This window comes from Schistocerca piceifrons, chromosome 5, assembly GCF_021461385.2.
Source record: "Schistocerca piceifrons isolate TAMUIC-IGC-003096 chromosome 5, iqSchPice1.1, whole genome shotgun sequence".
Lineage (NCBI taxonomy): Eukaryota > Metazoa > Arthropoda > Insecta > Orthoptera > Acrididae > Schistocerca > Schistocerca piceifrons.
The window spans coordinates 211,257,311-211,278,354 of record NC_060142.1 but is presented as its reverse complement, the minus strand read 5'-3'; the positions used below and the strand labels follow the sequence as shown (position 1 = coordinate 211,278,354).

The 21,044-nt window shown below is 45.1% G+C and overlaps 1 protein-coding gene and 1 pseudogene across 5 annotated transcripts in view; both read left to right on the top strand.

The window, feature by feature from the left end:
* LOC124797809 (homeotic protein spalt-major-like) overlaps positions 1 to 21,044 on the top strand; it is a 545,966-nt gene that overhangs the window by 486,636 nt on the left and 38,286 nt on the right. For all 5 annotated transcript variants that reach the window (XM_047260831.1, XM_047260830.1, XM_047260832.1 and 2 more), the window contains 2 exons: positions 15,178 to 15,452; positions 19,196 to 19,414. In XM_047260831.1, coding sequence (XP_047116787.1) covers positions 15,178 to 15,452; positions 19,196 to 19,414 — 494 coding nt within the window. The remainder of the gene's footprint in view (positions 1 to 15,177; positions 15,453 to 19,195; positions 19,415 to 21,044) is intronic.
* LOC124799473 lies at positions 19,634 to 19,751 on the top strand (annotated as a pseudogene).

The following is a 21,044-nucleotide window of genomic DNA, read 5'->3' as shown; positions in this document are numbered from 1 at the left end:
CCAATGAGTAAATATCGCCTATAAACACAAAACTGTTTTATTCCAGATAAATCTAGCTTGCAGCAAGAAAAAGGCGTTTCAATTTATAAACTGAAAAATTATTCTCATAGTGGTGCAAACTGTAATTGGAGCTTAAAATTGACAATCCAATCAAACCAGGAAGAAGCAACATTAGGACAGACGCTTAGCCTTTGCAGAAGAATCGGCGATTCCATATCAACCCAAGGACAAATAAAAATTCTTAAATACACAACAGAAAGAGTAGATCCTCAAATGTCAATTGAGAAACAAACTTGAAGCAAAAATTTGGCATCCAAGGTTCTAAAAACAAAATAGGGGTAACCGTGAGAGCTTCAATATTTGGGCAATACCATTCAGGGAACTGATCTGAAAAAGACGAAGTACGAAATTTGTTCCCGCAAAATGGAAACAGCATTCTGACTTCAGCATCCATGACAAAAAATGCACCTCAAATTACACATAGTTACAACAATTCAACACAGTTGTCCAACCAGGGTGTCTTCATGGAGCTGAAATGCTCATTTTAAACATAAATAGAGGTACTCAAGAAATCCGAGAGAGAGAGAGAGAACGAAAAGTAGGCTTATCAGGAAAGCTGTAGTGGACCTACAGCTTTCCTGATAAGTCTACTTTTCGTTCTCTCTCTCTCTCTCTCTCTCTCTCTCTCTCTCTCTTTCTTTCTCTCTCTCTCTCGTATTTCTTGAGTACCTCTATTTATGTTTAAAATGAGCATTTCTGCTCCATTATACTGGAGAAAAAACATACATATAAATAACGGATAAAGAAATTTCGAAGTGTATCAAAATTTATCCCCATTCGAAAATGCCGGCTAAAGTTCTATGATCATTTTAAAAGAATGGAACCAATCACATTAAAAAAAAAAACAGGTTGAGGATTTCTAAAAGCCAGAACTGAAACAGTATATTGGGGTGACTTATGTTAGCATGAGAAAGCAACTCCCAAAGTTTGTCCAAGTAATTCTGATACACATTTCTGTCATCATGAACCAAGGTGATAAAATAGAAACCGAGTTCCGAATCTGAGGGAACCGTTCCTAAGCAGCAGATTGTAAACAAAATATTGTGTAATGTGTATCTGTGACTAGTACTGTCTTGTCAAAGTCAAGTCAAATCCCACTTTGTGCTTCTCCATGGTGAAAGAAAAGAAAACAAGTTACAAGATGTTACGAATCAGTTAAGTCTGTGTAGGAATATACTGATTTGTTATGTTGTGTATTATCTAAATAGCATTTTATAATACATGAGAAGAAGGAAGTGCCCCAGATGGTGCGAAATATTTTCAAATCTTTCTTATCGTCTTTCACTATTGGAAGCCACAAAAGACACAGTGTTCATGCATGTTTTGTTATAGCTCTAAATAGCAATTTTATGATAACTGAATTGATGACAACCAATAATAAAGGATTATAGAAAAAAACATAAATCACATTCTCCTCTGGGAACTCAAATTGGAATCCCTGGAGGGAAGGAGAGGTTATTTTCGGGGAACACTATTAAGAAAATTTAGAGAACAGGCGTTTGTAGCTGACTGTAGAACGATTCTACTGCCGCCAATATACATTTCGCATAAGGACCACGAAGATAAGATACGAGAAATTAGAGCTCTTACGGAGGCCGAGGGCACAGAAAATTCTACAAAGTATTTGTATGCGTAGTATACAAAAAAAAAATTGAAATTCCATTTTGCTATCTCACGGGAATTCTGAAACCTTACGAACTTTAACTTCAGTTTCCTCAAAACTTCTAGAATGGTACTTATACCTCTTTGCTTGTGACCCACTCAATTATAATATAACATTTAATAATAATAATAATAATAATAATAATTGTTGTGTTAGTATAACCAGAAAATAGTAAAAATTATGTACCTATAACAGAAAGTATAAAATATGTAACATTTTAGATATCGCCTGCTACGGGCAGTGACACAAGTCAGCGGCTTTACTTTGTAAAACATCTGTACTCCCATATACACTAGGCTCTCATTTTTTTCTCTGGACATATTGTCCTAGAATTTGATTAAAGATCTTTCCAATTCTTCGACTCTAAGCAAAGCTTCCGAAGGTTTCACAGGGTCGTAAGGCAAATGTTGGCACTGGAAATCCTGTCCCAAATATACTCAGGTGGGAGACTACTTTTGCCGCATTATGCTCGACAGGTATTTAGCTAGTAAGTCCCTCAATATACAATGGACTTAAACTCGAACGACCCGCTCTAGAAAAAGAATGAAAAGTACAGAAAAAAGACCAGTTAGCGGTGTAGCCGATCAGTAACGAAGGGGAACGTGGAAAATAACAGAACGGAACCAGATAAGACTTTGTTTTCGATCTATGTAGAAGCAGCTGCTACAAATTAAATAATTAGCCATTATCTTCCGGTTACACTTGTTGTCTTTAAGCATAGAGTAGTACCGTAAAATGCAAGACGTAACTTTCATCGCGAAATCGTGGCAGCGTAGCAGAAGCAAATGTAAAATGCATAAGCGCTGGAAACTGTGCGAGCTTCCGCAAGGCCGTGAGAGATGCGATAGGTCGGCCGTGAGCGCAACTCGCCTAGAGTTCGCGCCCGATGGTATCGCCTCGCAGCGGTGCGGTCGCTCGGGGCGAGAAACTCGGCCAGCGGCTTTTGTTTGACACTTTGACCGCGCGATGCAATCTGCACAGCACCTTACGCCCGCTCGTGCTTGTCCTTTTCTTCTCCACAGCGACCGTCCCGTCTCCCCCCCCCCCCCCCCCTCTCTCTCTCTCTCTCTCTCTTGTTCACACCCCTCTTTTTTCTCGCCACTTTCCATACCATCCACACTGCCTTGCAGAGCTAAGAGCTAAGTGTCGCAACAGTCAAGTCACTGCAGTACGATGAAGTGCTTAATTATGAAAGGTACGTATCGTGTGGATGTAATTAAAGTGCAGCTACTCAATGTGGGCTGTAATTATCGTATGGCAGTGAAACTTGGTAGATATGCTAACGCATTAATGCAGAACCAACTTAAGCTGAAAAAAAAAATAGTTCCAATTTTGGCCACCAGGCCCAAATCTGTCACTGTACAGCATCTCGTCGGCGTGTCCAGAGCTCATATCGAACAAATTGTGTAAGCGGCGGCTACTAATAAAATCAACATTATGCCTTTCTCACTTGTTTTACCTTTTCTGTGAATGTCCTGTTTCCAACCCATTATGTGTGGAAACATTTCTATACGTCTTCCTTATATTCACAGTGTCAGATCTGCATCTTGTGGCCAGAACAGAAACTAATTTTTTTTTTCAGTTAAAATCGATTCTGCATTAATGTATTAGAATATCTACCAAGTTTCGCTGACATACGATAATTACAGCCCACATTGGACCTCTGTGAGTAGCTGCACTTGAATGATATCCACCCAGCACATTGCTTCTTTATGTGCTTCATATTTATTAAATTAATCTTACTCCTCAATACGAGTCCACAATCATTATGATGTATTCTCTTTCGCATAATATAAGGCGCGATTAAAAGGTTCCGTTTGAGGGCATCATTTCAGCATATAGGAAACCTAGCGTGAGTCCGATGCGGGTATATAAGCACCAAGTGTAGCATAGGGTAGGTGTGGCTTTCAACGGAAACGTTTTGATTGCCCTTTGTATGTTAACATAAATTCAGTCACAAAAAATTCCCAAATGTCGGAAATTCGGTACTGTCATCAAAAAAGTCCTAATTCGAACTTCAATAAATTGAATTTTTGGACATATAGAACGTGTTGTCTTGGTCATTTAAAAACCTCAACAGATCGAAGAAATCATACGCTTTTTTTACATACGATAAATCGAAGAGATTTTCACGACAGACTAAACCGCAAACACTATAATTCGAAATCAGCTGCTATCTCACAATCGGTAATTCGAATTGTTCAGGTAATGGTTTCGTCATTCAACTCTTTACGACACTCGTTTGTTTATTCAAAAATTAGGCAGCTTATAAATAAGTTGCACGAATCGCTTCAAAAAAGAAAAAGCGACTTATTGGGCATGGAGAATGTGGAGCAAAAAAAAGTAAAGGGTTTCGAGATTCCGTTATCCTTGCTGTCGACAACCATGAAGCAAAAAGATATCGACAACCATGAAGCGGGAAGACGAGATTGCTTAAAAGTATCATAAGGAGAGAGAAAGCGAAATCGAGTAGATGACTTCCCGCATCTTGAAGAATGCTTATTGAAATGGTTTAGTCAATGTACAGGCTACAACATATCTGTCGGATGTTACGCAGTAAAAATAGCCCTTATGTCATTCGCTGTTAGTCTCGGCTTTGAAGGCTCCACCGCATGTGAGACGTGGCTCACTAACTTTTAAAAATAAACGACATAACTTCCTTTTAAAAGAGTTGTGGAGAAAATGCGAGCGGTTATGACAAATTCGGTGTGGCACGGAAAAGTGAACGAAGTTAATGGTTCAAATGGCTCTGAGCACTATGGGACTTAACTTCTGAGCTCATCAGTCCCCTAGAACTTAGAACTACTTAAACCTAACTAACCTAAGGACATCACACACATCCATGCCCGAGGCAGGATTCGAACCTGCGACCGTAGCGGTCGCGCAGCTTCAGACTGTAGCGCCTAGAACCGCTCGACCACACCGGCCGGCAACGAAGTTAATGTTTTCTTATGTATTCACGGGAATTCATGTCTGCCTTTCGTTTGAAACGTAAACAAAAAAATATTTTGGGCTCTAGTTGGTTACTTTGTGCATTCCTTTGTAAAGAAATAGTATATTTTTGAAAATATAGCACCACTTTTCACATGTAATTAATATTCCGAGTTTCTCCTTACTCTACCTTGATCAGTCAAAGCCGGCCGGTGTGGCCGAGCGGTTCTAGGCGCTTCAGCCTGGAACCGCGTGACTGCTCCGGTCGCAAGTTAGAATCCTGCCTCGGGCATGGATGTGTGTGATGTCCTTAGTTAAGTAGTTCTAAGTTCTAGGGGACTGATGACCTCTGCTTTTAAGTCCCATAGTGCTCAGAGCCATTTGAACCATTTGATCAGTCAAACTTGCGTTGAATCGAAAATTTTTTTACGTTCCTTGAACTTCGAGCTATCGGGAGTCGACTGTATCGTCTTAAAAATTGCTGTCCTAAACAAAAGTAGAATGGAAACATAGTACAACTCTTCCATTAAATGTCGATAACCATCTTTGTTCACTGAATAATTTGTGAGCTGTTCGATGCGGGACGTGTCAGCTTTGCTCGGCGCCTCCTGCTGAAATGTCAACCCTACAGCACTTCTGAACAGAGTATAGATGTAACATGTCTCAGCTGCTGCTGCTGCTAATGCACATGATGGGGATAACTGAATCCCCGTTTAGCGGTGGAGTCCAAACGTGACAGTTACGCCTGCAGGCTGAAGTCTGTGGCGGTTGTCCTCGCGTGTAAGACTTGTTTGACGATGTTGTGTGTTCAGCCGCTGCACCCGTCGTTCTAGGGCGCGAATGTTTTTCTGTTTGGGACCGCGCAGTCCGTGCATAAAACAGCTGTGCAGCCCAGTGGAACCTTTCTCGAAGCGGAGGTAGCTCTGAGGCTCTAGGGAGGTCTACAAAAGGCTCGCGGGCGATGCAAAGCGAGACGAAGAGTTCTGTTCTGGAATTACTGCAGACGGCGAGAGTTTCGGCGGCGCAGCTGTATAGTTTAATAGGCGTGGCAGAGGGAGGTGTGGGCAGGCGACAGCGTGCAGCGTGGCCGGGGGGGCGTGGCCAGCGCCGCGCCGCCCACCTGTCATAACTCGGCCGCGCACGCGCCACCGCCTTGACACGTGGCGCCCACGTGGACCCCGACTCTCAGCTGCCGCCACTTTTTTTGTGCGGGTTTTTCCCCCACACTGTTTAACTCGGCACTCCGCAGCTGCAACCTACTCACTTACAGCTACATCTCGAACACCAGGCTTCAGTTCTACACACGTCTCTACTTATACCAACCCCGAGCACAGCTCGGACAGCTACTTTGCGTTAAAAAGACTGCGCCCGAATATAGATCGGGCCGCGACTTTCTCGACGCGCGAGCCACCTATCGCTAGAAAACTGGACTCATTTCGTATGAGAACAATGTACGGACGTCTCGCAGCGAGCACCTTGAATGGTGCTGCCTTCTATAGTCAATTTCTAGAATTATTTCGAAGGAAATATCAGCGAACATAACATCTGTTGTCATGAATAGCTTCTTATTAGGTCACCTTTTTTGAGTGAGCACGAAAAAGGAAGCTTGGGACAGAAACTGCTCGATAACTCACCTCACACTTTTTTCTTGGGAGGATAATTACAGTTTCCATCGCCATTATTTTAAACTTTTTTGGGGAATCAAAGAACTGAAGTAAATATGAAAAATAAATCCTCAAGCATGGCCCGCTTTTAATATGTACTACTCCTGAAGATACATAATTACATATGTGACAGTAACGCTTTAAATAATGGCATAAATGGCCAGCTTCCTAGGGCCAATATTCTTTCAAGTGGCCGGTTTCTGAAGTGTTAAACAGCGGTCACGTTATAAAGTGATACTAAGCGTCACGAACAGTAACATCAGATTCTTAAATGGTGGAATGAAGACGTCGAATTCTGGGAGTATTCGGACCACACCTACCAATTTTAAAAAATGGTTCAAATGGCTCTAAGCACTATGGGACTTAACATCTAAGGTCATCAGTCTCCTAGACTTAGTACTTAAACCTAACTAAACCAAGGACATTACACACATCCATGCCCGAGACAGGATTCGAATTTGTGACCGCAGCAGCAGCAGCGCGGTTCCGGACTGAATCGCCTAGAACCGCTCGGTCACAGCGGCCGGCCCCTGTCAATTTCCTGATTTAATAGCTAACTTTGGGAGAATACTATACTCTGAAAACTAATGGCAAAAAATTCAAGAATTTATGAGGTACGTTTTTACACAAGATACTTTTCAGTTGCGTCTGTGAGGGCCTGCTCACGGGAATGGTCTTGAGATCTAATCGGTTGCATTCTAGCCAGGCAAGGTTGTATACGCACAGGCTGATCTACCCGCTGTTGACAACAAATCTGACACGTTTCGGACCAAGAACTGGCAAGGAACTGGAAGTTGAATAAGGGCAGACAGAAATGGAAAGATGCCCACTAGTTTTCAGATCAGTGTTAACAATGGCAATGCTTAACGAAATGCTGATAACTGTGAGTCGCACTTCGATGTTGTATTGTGTACATTATGGCGATATCAAAGTGGAGAGAGAGTCTTACTGCTATGGTTCTTGAATCAATTACGTCACAAATTTTATGAAGTTGCTTTAGAAAAAGCTAAATGTTTCTCAATTGTATTCTAAACAACATAATACTTACAAATATTAACAAATGATTACATAAAAATATTTTATCGTAATTAAATACTCTATTAGTAATGTATATTAAACAATTTATGTATTAATTTTTATTACAATTTATTGTAGACGTCTTCGACACTTTAAAGAAAACGGCTGACGGCAAGTTGTAACTGCCGTTGAGGAGGGAGAGGGGGGGGGGGGACACATAGTAACAAACTTTGAACCCCAACTCTAGAAAGCGTACACTAGATCCACTACTGCCCTGAGAACCTATTCTACAGTATTGCTCGTGTGCTGGAGAATCTCATCAAATCGTTCTCGTGGAATCCGAAGTTGTGATGTAGGGATCGTGACCAAACGGTTTAGTAAACATGAAGGTGTAATGCAGATGCTCACGGCACTCACATGGGAATCATTGCAAGAAATGCGTGAGTGTTAAATTTCAGAATCAGTATTTCTGGAGTCCTGTGAAACCGTTGTACATCGCTCGCCGCATATTCTGTGTGCAAGACCACTACAATAATCTTGAAAAGATTAGAGTACGTTTGAACACGTTCAGTTTCACATTTACTTGCTACATACATCAATGGAAAGGTAAAGGGGGCGTAAATAACAAAACCGAATTTGAATTTTTTATTTACGACGCGTTTCGGAGACTTTGTTCCACTTCGGTGGCAGGTCCGTTGTATAGCTTACGCGCATCGCTCCTAAGAAACCAAAGCTGTAGCACCACTGATAAAGTTTGCAAACAATGAGTGTTCAAAGTTCAATTGCAGCGCACTCGAGGAATTTCTCAGTGAGGATGCACAGGAATGCAGGTATTTAGACTTCATTGGATTACCGGGAACTACCCCTTGATGATGGATCAAAGACACCGAAAGAAAGCACCGCTGTGTCAGCCTCAGTCAATGGTGTCATCGAGATGCAAAGATTCCGAAACGCTTCTCAAACAAAAAAATTAAAATTTATTGAGAGGTTCGTTGGGTCGTTTTTTATTTATATTTCAGACAGGCAGTCACGGAAACAGGGTATCAATGACTTTTATGTGAAAAGTAGGAAGCGTCGTGACTGTTGTAAGTTATTCTAGTTTTTTTTCCTTTTCTTCTTTTATTTGAACACCTCGATTATACTTAGTATTGACTGTCATCTACGTGTCACACTGTGCAATCTACAAGCTACAATACTGTTCTCATTTAGATGTGGCTCATAGGATATCACATCACTTCCAGAGATTTATATTAATGACAAGCACGCCCACGTCAAATAAGTACACCAGGCGCTAGAGAGAAAATAGAACCAGACAAAGGTTTATTTTGAGCCCGAGAGTACATCCTTGTGACATATAAAAGAAAAAAGGACTGTCGCAATGAATTTTAAATACAGGAACTCTATTTTAAAATGATCCCACCCGCCGGCCCGTATGGCAGCGCTATTTAATTTGCTGCCACATGTTTCTTCTATGACAATCGTTTCTATTCTCATGCTCATTTGTCTGTTCGTTCATGCATGTCAACTCATTGTAGTCGTCTTGCTACCACCGTCTGGCAGCTTACTTTTTCTCTTGTATTTCCTCAAAGAATACTTAAGTTTTCGTTGCGTTCGCCTTTTCTTTTTAGTCTCAAAAATAAATTCTGTGAACTCTTTTTGCTGTACTCGTTTTATTTCAGTGTGATGTGACTAAATAATTCATTCCGGAATATTACGCAAGTGTGAAATACTCCTGTTGGAACCGCTGACATGGTGTTAAATGGTTAAATAGCAGACGATCACGTGGACTCCGAAATTACATTTTGCTCGAATCGCTGTACTCAATTCGAAAGGAGTGGGATTCGAATCCCAATCCGACTATTCTACGTCGGGTTTTCTATGGTTTCCTTAAATCGCTGTACCAAATACCTGGATGGTTCCGACAAAACTACCTTGCCGTATTTTCTTCCTCATATGGTGCAACAGATCTCTCTCTTTAACGACCTCAATCAAAACTTTGAACTCTAACATTCCGTTTTCTTATTTGCGCACGAACCGCATGCTTAATAACTGAGAGTGAAGTATAAGTGATTATTTATTTCTGTACAACCAATAAACTGTGACGATGGCGAAGAGAAATTTCTGGGAGAAGCTATCATAATTTGCGAACTCAATAAACTTTATTTGGCAAATATTCTCTTCTACCACAAAACCTCGTTATGGATAAGCAATGACACGGTTGAGACAAGCGGGGAATTGTTGGATATTCAGTTCGTAGCCTTCTGGTGCTCAGCCAATGAACGATTGTAACGTATTTGAAACATGACATCTCGGCATGATCTGGATTAAAGTTAGTCGTCGGTTTATTGATACATTAACGCCCATTACCTAAACTCTAAGTTAGACTGTGCTATTACAGTTCAGGACAAGTTAAGTGTAGGTAATATAAATTAGCATAAATCTAATTTTAGTTGCACAATTTGCCCTACTTTTTCCTGCTCTAGCGACCAATTCTCTCCTAAGAAAATGACTACACATCCATGCTGCTGCTTTCTATTTCCGCACATAATAACTCAGGAATCATGACAACGAACCTACCAAACTATCGTATTCGAACAATTAGTTCCGGATAAACACATGGGTTTCTTTCGTTCAGCGGGAGTAAATACTGTGTTTCAGATTTCTTTGTTATTTCAATTTAATAAAAGTACGTTTCGTCACATCATAGATTAGCTTGTTCGAATTTATAATAGTACCATTTACGTGTCGTATAAAGGCAGTATAGTGTTAGCTCTCCAACGGTTTCTACCACCGTTAAAGAACTAATGTTGTTCATTTCTGATATGTATGAAAAAAAATGATTTAACCATGATGCAAGTGCGATAGACAGCCTCTACAGCCGAATGGTTTTCGTCACTGCCTTTGGTGTGGAAGTTAGATTTCTGGCAACTCTCGGCATTTTTTTCTGCGGTATGGACGTCTTGATCGGGGTCTACTCATCTTCCTAAGGCCAAACGGAGAACTTCTTGAGCAATGAAGCAACGGTATCATCTATGGCTGTGGGGATTGGCGATCACATGTCCCACGATCACAGATTGCTCCTCGCACTGTGTTGTAGGCAGTCGGAACAGGACTAGGGCCTAATCCGTGAGCGATGTTTACCAGTACGATGGCTTAGAAAAATCAACATAATTTTTAAATTGTGTCTCTCAAGATGATTATTAACAAAAAACACTGCACGTGATGTTATTGGTATTTTAGATATCTTTTTAACTTAATGTTAGCCAACGGCCTTGCCGCGGTTCCCGTCACATCACCGAAGTTAAGCGCTGTCGAGCTTCGCCAGCGTTTGGACGGGTGACCCTCCGGGTATGCCGAGTGCTGTTGCAAGTGGGGTGGACTCACTGCTTGTGAGTCCAACTGAGAAGCTACTTGACTGAGAGCGACCGAAAGAGCGATGTGCTGACCACATGGAGACATTCCATATCCGCATCCAACGGCGCCTATCGGGTGAGGATGACACGGCGGTCGGTGGGTACCGTTGGGCCTTGGGAAGCCTTTTCGGACGGAAATTTTTAACTTAATGTTGGGCATTTCATAAGAGCCTCATTTTTAAAAGCCTCTTGTCGTCATGAACATTTTACTGGGGCAGCTTCGCAAACTTACGGGTTAGTGTTCGACCTGAAAGAATCACTCGCTTCAAGCTAACGATTTTTACGTCGGACATTCGACCTACCCACACTGCTGCTAATAACTCACTATGACCACCAAGTGCGTACACGTGAGAGAGCGATAGGGTCAGGTGCGTCATCAACTGTCCTCAAGTAGTGTTTTCATAGCCAATGTTGTCTTCAGTGCAGTTTTTAAGATATCAGTCTTTCGAATGGTTGGATAATGTTCCTCAGTCTCTTCCAATCTACTGTTAATATTTTCATCTCTACATAACTGTTACTCTCAACATCTTTTCTAATTTGTTTCGCATATTTTAGTAACGACCTGTCCCTACTATTTTACGTCTCCACTGCTCCTTACAGCGCCTGGACAACCATTCCAGGATAGTGTTGCAGATGTCTCACTAACGTGCCCCTTCTTCCCGTATGGCCCTTTGATATATTTTTGTCCTCCCCTGCTCTTTTAGTACTTCTGTCCTCCCGAATTTCCATGGTCCATGTTTCACTTCAGTGCGTACACTTCCAGAACACATTCAGGAACTGCTTTATCACATCCGCATCAGTGTCTGATATCAGTAGAGCTGTACACAATGCATATACCTTACACTTCAGTAGCCATTAAGTATGAACGAAACAGCATTTTTTGGGAATTTCTCAACATCACAATTCACAGGAAAACCAACGGTTAAAGAATCTGGAATAGGATCAAAACAGTTTCAAACGAGAACGGAAACTAAACTTTTTTAATGAACTGTAGATGTCTGAGAAACAGAAAGGTGAAACAAAAAAATATGTTGCAAAAGACTACACAATGAACGGACTGAAAAAAGACTGATCGAATTTTGGCGAGAAACTGAGATTTTAGGACATTACTGAGATAATTTCACGAGAGCAATTGAAGTGGACGGGAGCACATTCTAGTGCGGTGCTCATTTCCCAGGTCGGAGTTAACGCGCCGCGAGCCAGCTGCCGTATGTCAGCTTGGGACGCATCCAAATGCATCAACTTTGACACGGCGCGCGTATATCTGCCTCCGCTCTATTCCTGGCCAGTCGCGAGAATAGCGCCAGCCAGTGCTAAAATCCAGGAATCCGTATAGAAATAAAAGGAAAGGGGACTAGAATGCTATGCTCTCGCAGTTATCTCTCTCTCTATCTGTGTGTGTGTGTGTGTGTGTGTGTGTGTGTGTGTGTGTGTCAGAGAGGGGGGGGGGGGAGGGAAGGAAGGAGGGAGGGAGGAAGGGAGAGAGAGAGAGAGAGAGAGAGAGAGAGAGAGAGAGAGCGAGAGAGAGAGCTGCGTCTCTTCTGAATCGGCGATGCTTTCTTTTCCCTCTCCTGTTCCCTGCCTCTCTTTTCCTCCTGGAAAAATCTTTGTTTATGTTAACCGAGAGCTTCCTGCTGAGACGTGCCTTTCATCTCACATCCTTTCGCCACCCACCGCGGCGCAGTCGCCGCGCCCTTCTCATACTGTCAAAGACTCCAGCTGCTGAAAAATAAGACAGGAAGGTTTGGTGGGAATCGGGATGGCTCCACCGGACGAGCAAAGAGAGGCGAGAGGAAGTGAAGAACTGGTAATAGCTTTAAACGGTGATGGGAACTAAACCTCTTCTTTTATTTTTTTTGGGGGGAAAGACAGAAAAAGGGTGTGGGACCAGGGGAGAGGGGTGTTGCATGTAAAGTGAATGAGGACATTTGGAGAAAAAAATATTGAGCTCAACACGCTGTGTCTAAGACCACACGAGGGGAGGAGTTGGGCCCCCTGAAGGTTTTCTCGATTTCTCCCTATCTGTCTGCGAGGTAATGGGCCCTTTATGTTAGCGGAACGCCTCTCAACAAGCTGCATCCATTATTTTTTCTGTGCTCTTAAAAATAGTTCCGAGTACTACTACGGCGACGCTCATCTCAGCATTTCAGTCCTGTCTGCCCTGTCACGCCGTCCTCCTCCCTCCATCTCTGTAGCTACTACTTTTTCAGTATCGCCGCCATAAAGTTATGCGGAGATCCCACCGAAAGCTCAATTCCGGAGTGATACCTTGGGGCGGCCGGGGGAGGCCTCGACTATTTCCGGCTTCGCAGAAAGGGAAACAAAAGCGCAGCGACGAGGCGACACGCCTGGGGCCCCGAAGTCTTCCGGTGTCTCACGAACAGCGGCGGAGCAGGGCATCGACGGCTCCGTTTACGCACTGACTGCGAAAACCGCGACGATTGCGATTCGGAGAGCTCGAAACAAAAAAAGAGAGCGAAAAACCGCGGGAGGGAAAAAAAACAACAGCAACAGGGGCGACGAATCTAAATATCGCTACACAAAGAAAGCGGCGGCCAGGTAGCGGCACGCGCCGCGGCAAATGAGACATTCCTGGGTGCAATATATTTTTAACGCTGGAATAAAAACAAGCGGGCCATCGGCAAAAACAAAAGCGCTGTCCTCTCAGTTCCGTCGTATATAGTGGCACAAATATAAAGTTGTTCTCTCTCCTGTCATCTGCCGGTACGGTCCCGGAGGCTGTTGACGCAAACGCCGCGAACACAGCGCTCATCGTTCCTCTCTCTCTCTCTCTCTCTCTCTCTCTCTCACACACACACACACACACACACACACTTTTTTTCAGCTTTGCAGTATGCTGTGCCGCAGCCCCATACCGTCATATCGGTAGAGTGTTAGAGAAAGGGTTAGAGTTACGGGCGTACAACGTCGCGAGGGCTGATGCGCGTGGCCGCGGTGCTTTTATATGAAACACTGCACAAAGGAATTTAAAAAATTGCCACCGCGCTGTGTGTGTGTACACTTGGGTTCCGGAGCGAAACACCGGCGCCTGTGAGGTGATGAAAAAGCAAACACGCGCCCGCCTGTCTCTGTCTCTCTCGCCAGCTCCTGTCTGTCCCACCCCCGTCGCTGACAGCCCACTCCACCCCGTTCGCTGCGAGCCCGCGGCAATTCGTTTGCGCGTCTGCGGCGTGGAGGAATGCAAATATAATCACGAGGCGAGCCTTCATTAAGCACTCAGGGACGAGTGGCAGTCGGGGATCTTAAGCGGATCTGTGTGTGTGTGTGTGTGTGTGTGTGTGTGTGTGTGTGTGTGCGTGCGTGCGCGCGCGCGCCCCGTCTGTTTGTTTTTGGCCGCAAATTGCCTACGCGTTGCTGAGCGGACGCCTAAACACGCCGGGCATCTGCCCTACCTGAAGAGATGCTTCGCTCGCGCGATCGTCATTGTCTGTGCGCTATAATAACAAGGAGGTAATTTCTGAGGGACGCAGACGCACAAATACTCGTACAGTGTGTAGTATCGAAAACATTGTAAATCGAGGAATGCAGGCGTGTTTTCTCCCGCATTCATCGCGTAACTACGAAAGAATACAACTAAACCAGCATTGCTGTTGTTTTGGTCTTCAGTCCGAAGACTGGTTTGATGCAGCTCTCCACACTTCTCTAGTCAGGTGTGTCATATCAGGCGAATGTGAGCTATCCCCGTGATTTCGTGCGTATCTAGGCTTGTAATCATCCAATATGCGAAAAACGTGATACTTTTACATTGTGATTAATTTTTGAACTTACTACTTTACTTATTGAACTTCAGTCCATTCTAGAGTCGATCAACCCGTCCGTGCATTTAACACAGGGGATCCAGAACTAGGTTCCACTTCGCCGATACGTATCCCTCGATACGCTTTATACGCCATCCACTACTGGCCATCTGTGAGTGGTTATTGCACACTGACGTGGAACATTGTCGGTGGTTTGATTAACGTGACTGGGCCGTGTAGGTATTACTGCTATAAGACAGATAACGGACAGTATACATTCAGGATCAGCTTCAACTTATAATAACATAAACTAACACATTGAAAATTCACTAAAGAGTATGATTCTCCATAATGACAGGCTATGTTAAACTGTAGATAGTTCAAATGGCTCTGAGCACTATGGGACGCAACTGCTGAGGTCATTAGTCCCTTAGAACTTAGAACTAGTTAAACCGAACTAACCTAAGGACATCACAAACATCCATGCCCGAGGCAGGATTCGAACCTGCGACCATAGCGGTCTTGCGGTTCCAGACTGCAGCGCCTTTAACCGCACGGCCACTTCGGCCGGCACTGTAGATAGTGCATAGCAAACTCTCCAGCTACCTTTTGTGAGGCAGGCGCGATCTTCAATGCTCTCGTAATAGACGTGCACGTACGGTGTGTTGCAGTGTCCGCGTGCGGCGACGAAGACGAGGGCAGTTCGTGCTCGGAGGCGGCCGTCTGCGATGAGCCTCCCGACGCCGATGCCGATGCGGACGGAGACGTGGACGCCGACGGCGAGCCCGACGCCGACTGCGACATGATGCTGCTCGACGACCGTAACAACAACGACGACGACGTCGAGCCGGAGGACGCTGTCTGCGCCGACGTGGGCGACGGTGTCGTCGGCTCCGGGGACGGAGACGCCGACACCGACGAGCCTGAGCCGGACGCCGAGCCTGAGGTACGTACTAGCGGCACCTGGCGGGGAACACAGCAACATGTGCCATCCTACAGTGTCAGTTGTAGGCCACTTTAAGTCACTCAAACGAATAAGTAGGTCGCAGCTCGGGTTAAGTTTGGACCTTTCTACTGTAATAATATGCGTGACTCTTAACCAGTCTGCAGCCAAGCATTCGAACACGATATGTGCCAGAGACGCCAAGTCACATTCGGGAGGAGTGGCTATTAAACAATGTGCGTCCACGCTCGTAGACTTTCTATGGCTCCCTTAAATCACTTCTCGAAAATTCTGGGACAGTTATAGTATTTGTAGTAATGCAAACACTTTTTTTGGAATCTCCAAGCTAGTTTCTGTGGTAATTTCGCCATCAGTAGTGAGTTTTTATTTTAAAAACACTTGTAATGTACAGGGTCTCCCAGAAATGTTGCGACAAACTTCGAGGGGTTGTAGAGGGTGCCTTGAAGAACAAACCGACGATAGGAAACGGTGTCCGGAAACATCATCCGACGACACTACAGCAAGTCGAAGATAAGGCGCTAGCCCCTGCCACTAGGCCACCCTTTTGGCAGTAAACGAGACCGGACCGTAAGCAGAACGCCTCACAATATAGTATGTTACACAGTGGTCGCGACTGGTTACTACTATCTCCAGTAGAGAAGATGAAGCAATCTGCTGCGTAGAAAGGCCTTGTCTCCTAGGAATGCGATGCGCTGTTGCCTCTGGGGATGGCGGTTTAGGACACAGGTTTCCATCCGCAATTCGTCATTTCTGCTGCGACTTTTAAAACCTCCGGTGTTTTTCGGAGTGCATGAGAAAGATGAACTGCAGCTGGAAACCCGTTTCTGAAGCTGTCATTCACCAATGCAACAGAGCATTGTATTTATAGCAGACAAAGCCGTTCTACGGAGCTAGCTCCATCTTCTTCAATGACGATCGAGACAATCGGTCTCGATCACTGAATAACAAGGCAGGCGCCGACCCTACAACTTGGGCACACTGAAGTGTCGTTGGATGACGTTTCCAGACACAAGTTCCTATCCTCGATTGGTTCCTCAAGACACCCTCTACAACCCCTCGAAGCTTGTCACAACGTTTCTGGGACACTGTGTATCGTTATACATTGAAATTTAGTTAATTTAAATATATGATTTTTTACTTTTTGATGTGTGTCGACGCAAAATTTGGTTTCTTTCTTCAAGGTAGCATGTGGAGTATAGGTGTAGATGTAGATTACGTTAACCACATTAACAACAGTAGTATTAATTAGGCTTCTGCTCCTCAGCAATGAAGAAAGGAGAAATTTTGTTTCAGATAATGATACATGTTAAAATTTAAGAGAGAGGCACGATACGCAGACTTCTGCGTGCGGTGTCCACTTCATTGACACCCTCTTGCGTATACGGACGCTTCATCACAAAAAATACTGAAACTATTACAATACCAAATATAAACGACGTTTTCGTCCTGTTGCAGCGGCCTTCCTTGGAGTGTCTCGGGCTTGGTGGTCGGGTGGTAAAGCGAATGCCTGGGAACCGAGAGGTCGCGAGATTGAATCCCCGTCAGATACTCCATGAAACGATACATGGTTCGGATTCAACATTAAACTGTAGGTCCCCTTTCCCTGGTTAGGGTTATTGGCTAGCTCAATGACACGCAAGTCATCGAAGTGGCCTCCAATAGGAAGACTTGTACCAGTCGACTGACCACCTCTCTTAACGGACTCCTAACCAATGATTCCGCACAAATATTTTATTCCCTTAGGGTGCAGACTATGTCCTACCTGATGGCGCACCTAAGAGTCTTCAAACGCCATTTTTATATGTCGTTTCTAAAAATATTTAAATTTTGCTTTTGTGACACGTAGCTGGGAAAATGGGAACAGTGAGAGATAGTAAATAGTCTAAAATGGAAAGTGAAGAAGAATAAGGTGGAGTTACTGAAAAAGTAAATACACTACTGGCCATTAAAATTGCTACACCAAGAAGAAATGCAGATGATAAACGGGTATTCATTGGACAAATATATTATACTAGAACTGGCACGTGATTACATTTTCACGCAATTTGGGTGCATAGATCCTGAGAAATCAATACCCAGAACAACCAACTCTGGCCGTAATAACGGCCTTGATACGCCTGGGCATTGGGTCAAACAGATCTTGGATGGCGTGTACAGGTACAGCTGCCCTTACAGCTTCAACACGATACCACAGTTCATCAAGAGTAGTGACTGGCGTATTGTGACGAGCCAGTTGCTCGGCCACCATTGACCAGACGTTTTCAATTGGTGAGAGATCTGGAGAATGTGCTGGCCAGGGTAGCAATCGAACATTTTCTGTATCCAGAAAGGCCCGTACAGGACCTGCAACATGCGGTCGTGCATTATCCTGCTGAAATGTACGGTTTCGCAGGGATCGAATGAAGGGTAGAGCCACGGGTCGTAACACATCTGAAATGTAACGTCCACTGTTCAAAGTGCCGTCAATGCGAACAAGAGATGACCGAGACGAGTAACCAATGGCACCCCATACCATCACGCCGGGTGATACGCCAGTATGGCGATGATGAATGCACGCTTCCAATGCGCGTTCACCGCGATGTCGCCAAACACGGATGCGACCATCATGATGCTGTAAACAGATCCTGGATTCATCCGAAAAAAATGACGTTTTGCCATTCGTGCACCCAGGTTCGTCGTTGAGTACACCATCGCAGGCGCTCTTGTCTGTGATGCAGCGTCAAGGGTAACTGCAGTTATGGTCTCCAAGCTGATAGTCCATGCTGCTGCAAACGTCGTCGAACTGTTCGTGCAAATTGTTGTTGTCTCGCAAACGTCCCCATCTGTTGACTCAGGGATCGAGACGTGGCTGCACGATCCGTTACAGCCATGCGGATATGATGCCTGTCATTTCAACTGCTAGTGATACGAGGCCGTTGGGATCCAGCACGGCGATCCGTATTACCCTCGTGAACCCAGCGATTCCATATTCTGCTAAAAGTCATTGGAACTCGACCAACGCGAGCAGCAATGTCGCGGTACGATAAACCGCAATCGCGATAGGCTACAATACCACCTTTATCAAAGTCGGAAACGTTATGGTACGCATTTCTCCTCCTTACACGAGGCATCACAACAACGTTTCACCAGGCAACGGCGGTCAACTGCTGTTTGTGTATGAGAAAACGGTTGGAAACTTTCCTCATGTCAGCACGGTGTAGGTGTCGCCACCGGAGCCAACCTTGTGTGAATGCTCTGAAAAGCTAATCATTTGCGTATCACAGCATCTTCTTCCCGTCGGTTAAATTTCGCGTCTATAGCACGTCATCTTCGTGGTGTAACAATTTTAACGGCCAGTAGTGTAAATAATGCTCGTAATGTAGTACGATGTCGAGCACAGAAGAAGGCCTCGTTTTGTCTCTCATTTTAAACAAAATTTGTCCAATTTGTAATTTTGTGTCTCCAGTCGATATATCAATTCAAAATTATGCTACGATAGCGTCTATTGCAACTATGAGTCAAGTTACCCTGGTATAATATCGACCTCAAGGATGTTTGCGGAGGTGACGGTAAAACGTGAATAGAAATGTTTCCAATAGCTACCGGATATGGCAACTGCGCCGTGCGGCACTCTCCACGCATTACCACCGCAGAATAGCTGGAGTATACTCGCGGGGACAGTTTTAGTCAGATTCGTGTGCGCAGGAAAATTTCTGTTGCTAACTGGTAGCACGATACGCCGACAGACCCTGGCGTCGCCGGCGGCTGGCGTGGTGTCGGCGTTCGGGGCGGCCGTGGCGCCGTTCCCGCTGGCGGGCCACGTGACGCTGGAGGCGCTGCAGAACACCAAGGTGGCGGTCGCGCAGTTCGCCGCCACCGCGATGGCCGGCAACGCCGACAACGCGGCCGCGCTCCAGGAGCTGGCTGTGCTCCAGTCCACGCTCTTCACGCTGCAGCACCAGCAGGTGACGTATTCCTCGACCTTACTCACACTGTCAAAGCTTATCGCAGGTAACGTTCTACCAGCTAGGCCGTCTGAATTCGCCCCACAGCTAGATTCAAAGCTCCACTCCGTCGCTACCTTTCCCATAATTCTACATGCTTCTTGACTGCAGTGGATTTGTTAGCTCCAAGTTGCGCAGCTCTTTTATGTGATGAATTTTGTGCCGGTAACCAACTTAGCTGCCAACGGCCTTGCCGCAGTGGTAATACCGGTTCCCGTTAGATCACCGACGTTAAGCGCTGTCGGGCTGGGCTAGCACTTGGATGGGTGACCATCCGGTCGGCCGAGCGCTATTGGCAACCGGGATGCACTCAGCCCTTGCGAGGCAAACTGAAGAGCTACTTGATCGAGAAGTAGTGCTCTTGTCTCCTAAACTGACATATGGCCGGGAGTGTGGTGTGCTGACCACGTGCCCCTCCATATCCACATCCAGTGACACGTCTGCGCTAAGGACATGACGGCCTTCACATGGCCTGTTCGGACGGAGTTCATTACCCAACGTGGCTAGCTAATTTATTAATTACAAAAAAATTGTTCAAATGGCTCTGAGCACGATGTGACTCAACTTCTGAGATCATCAGTCCCCCTAGAACTTAGAACTACTTAAACCTAACTAACCTAAGGACATCACACACATCCATGCCCGAGGCAGGATTCGAACCTGCAACCGCAGCGGTCGCTACTAATTATAAATAATGCACTTATGACGGGCAGTCAAATGAAAACCGATCACACGCCACGACAGAACCATGGCGTCGATCCATTGAAAAGTAGTCTCCACACGCGTTAAGGCATTTGTCCACAGGGAGACGACGAGATCAATTCCTGTTTCGTTCAACGCGGTCGGTCGCTGACGTATCCACAAACGTACCCACTCTTGCACTTTCTCGTCAGACTGAAGCCGACCTCCACGCAAGACTTTCTTCACGTCCTCAAAGATGTGGAAATCCAGGCTGCACGGAGGATGTTGCGCTGTTTCCCAACCAAATCGCTGCAGCGTAGCTTTCGTCCGTTTTGGAGCGGTTCCACGTTCGAGGAACTCGACGAACAGCGGGACCCTGCATAAAATGGTTCAAATGGCTCTGAGCACTATGGGACTTAACATCTGTAGTCATCAGTCCCCTAGAGCTTAGAACTACTTAAACCTAACTAACCTAAGGACATCACACACATCCATGCCCGAGGCAGGATTCGAACCTGCGACCGTAGCGGTCACGCAGTTCCAGACTGAAGCGCCTAGAACCGCACAGGCACACCGGCAGGCGGGGACCCTGCAGTCGAAGGAGGAGGTCAATCATGACCTTGCGTGGTGCCTTCATTTCGAGCTCGAAGGCAAACGGCAAAGCTTGCAATGGAAACATCCCATATCTTCCCCGACAAAGAAATGCAAAGCTGTTCACAAAAGCTCCGACAACGCCCACCTCCACACTGGCAATCGGAGTGAAAGCTACGCTGCAGCGATCTGGTTGGGGAACCGTACAACATCCTCCGTACAGCCAGGACCTTTCACCATGTGATTTTCACTTCTTTAACAACCCGAAGAAAGGTAGTAGATGACCAGTTTGTTAGTATTGGACGGTATGTGGTTTTCA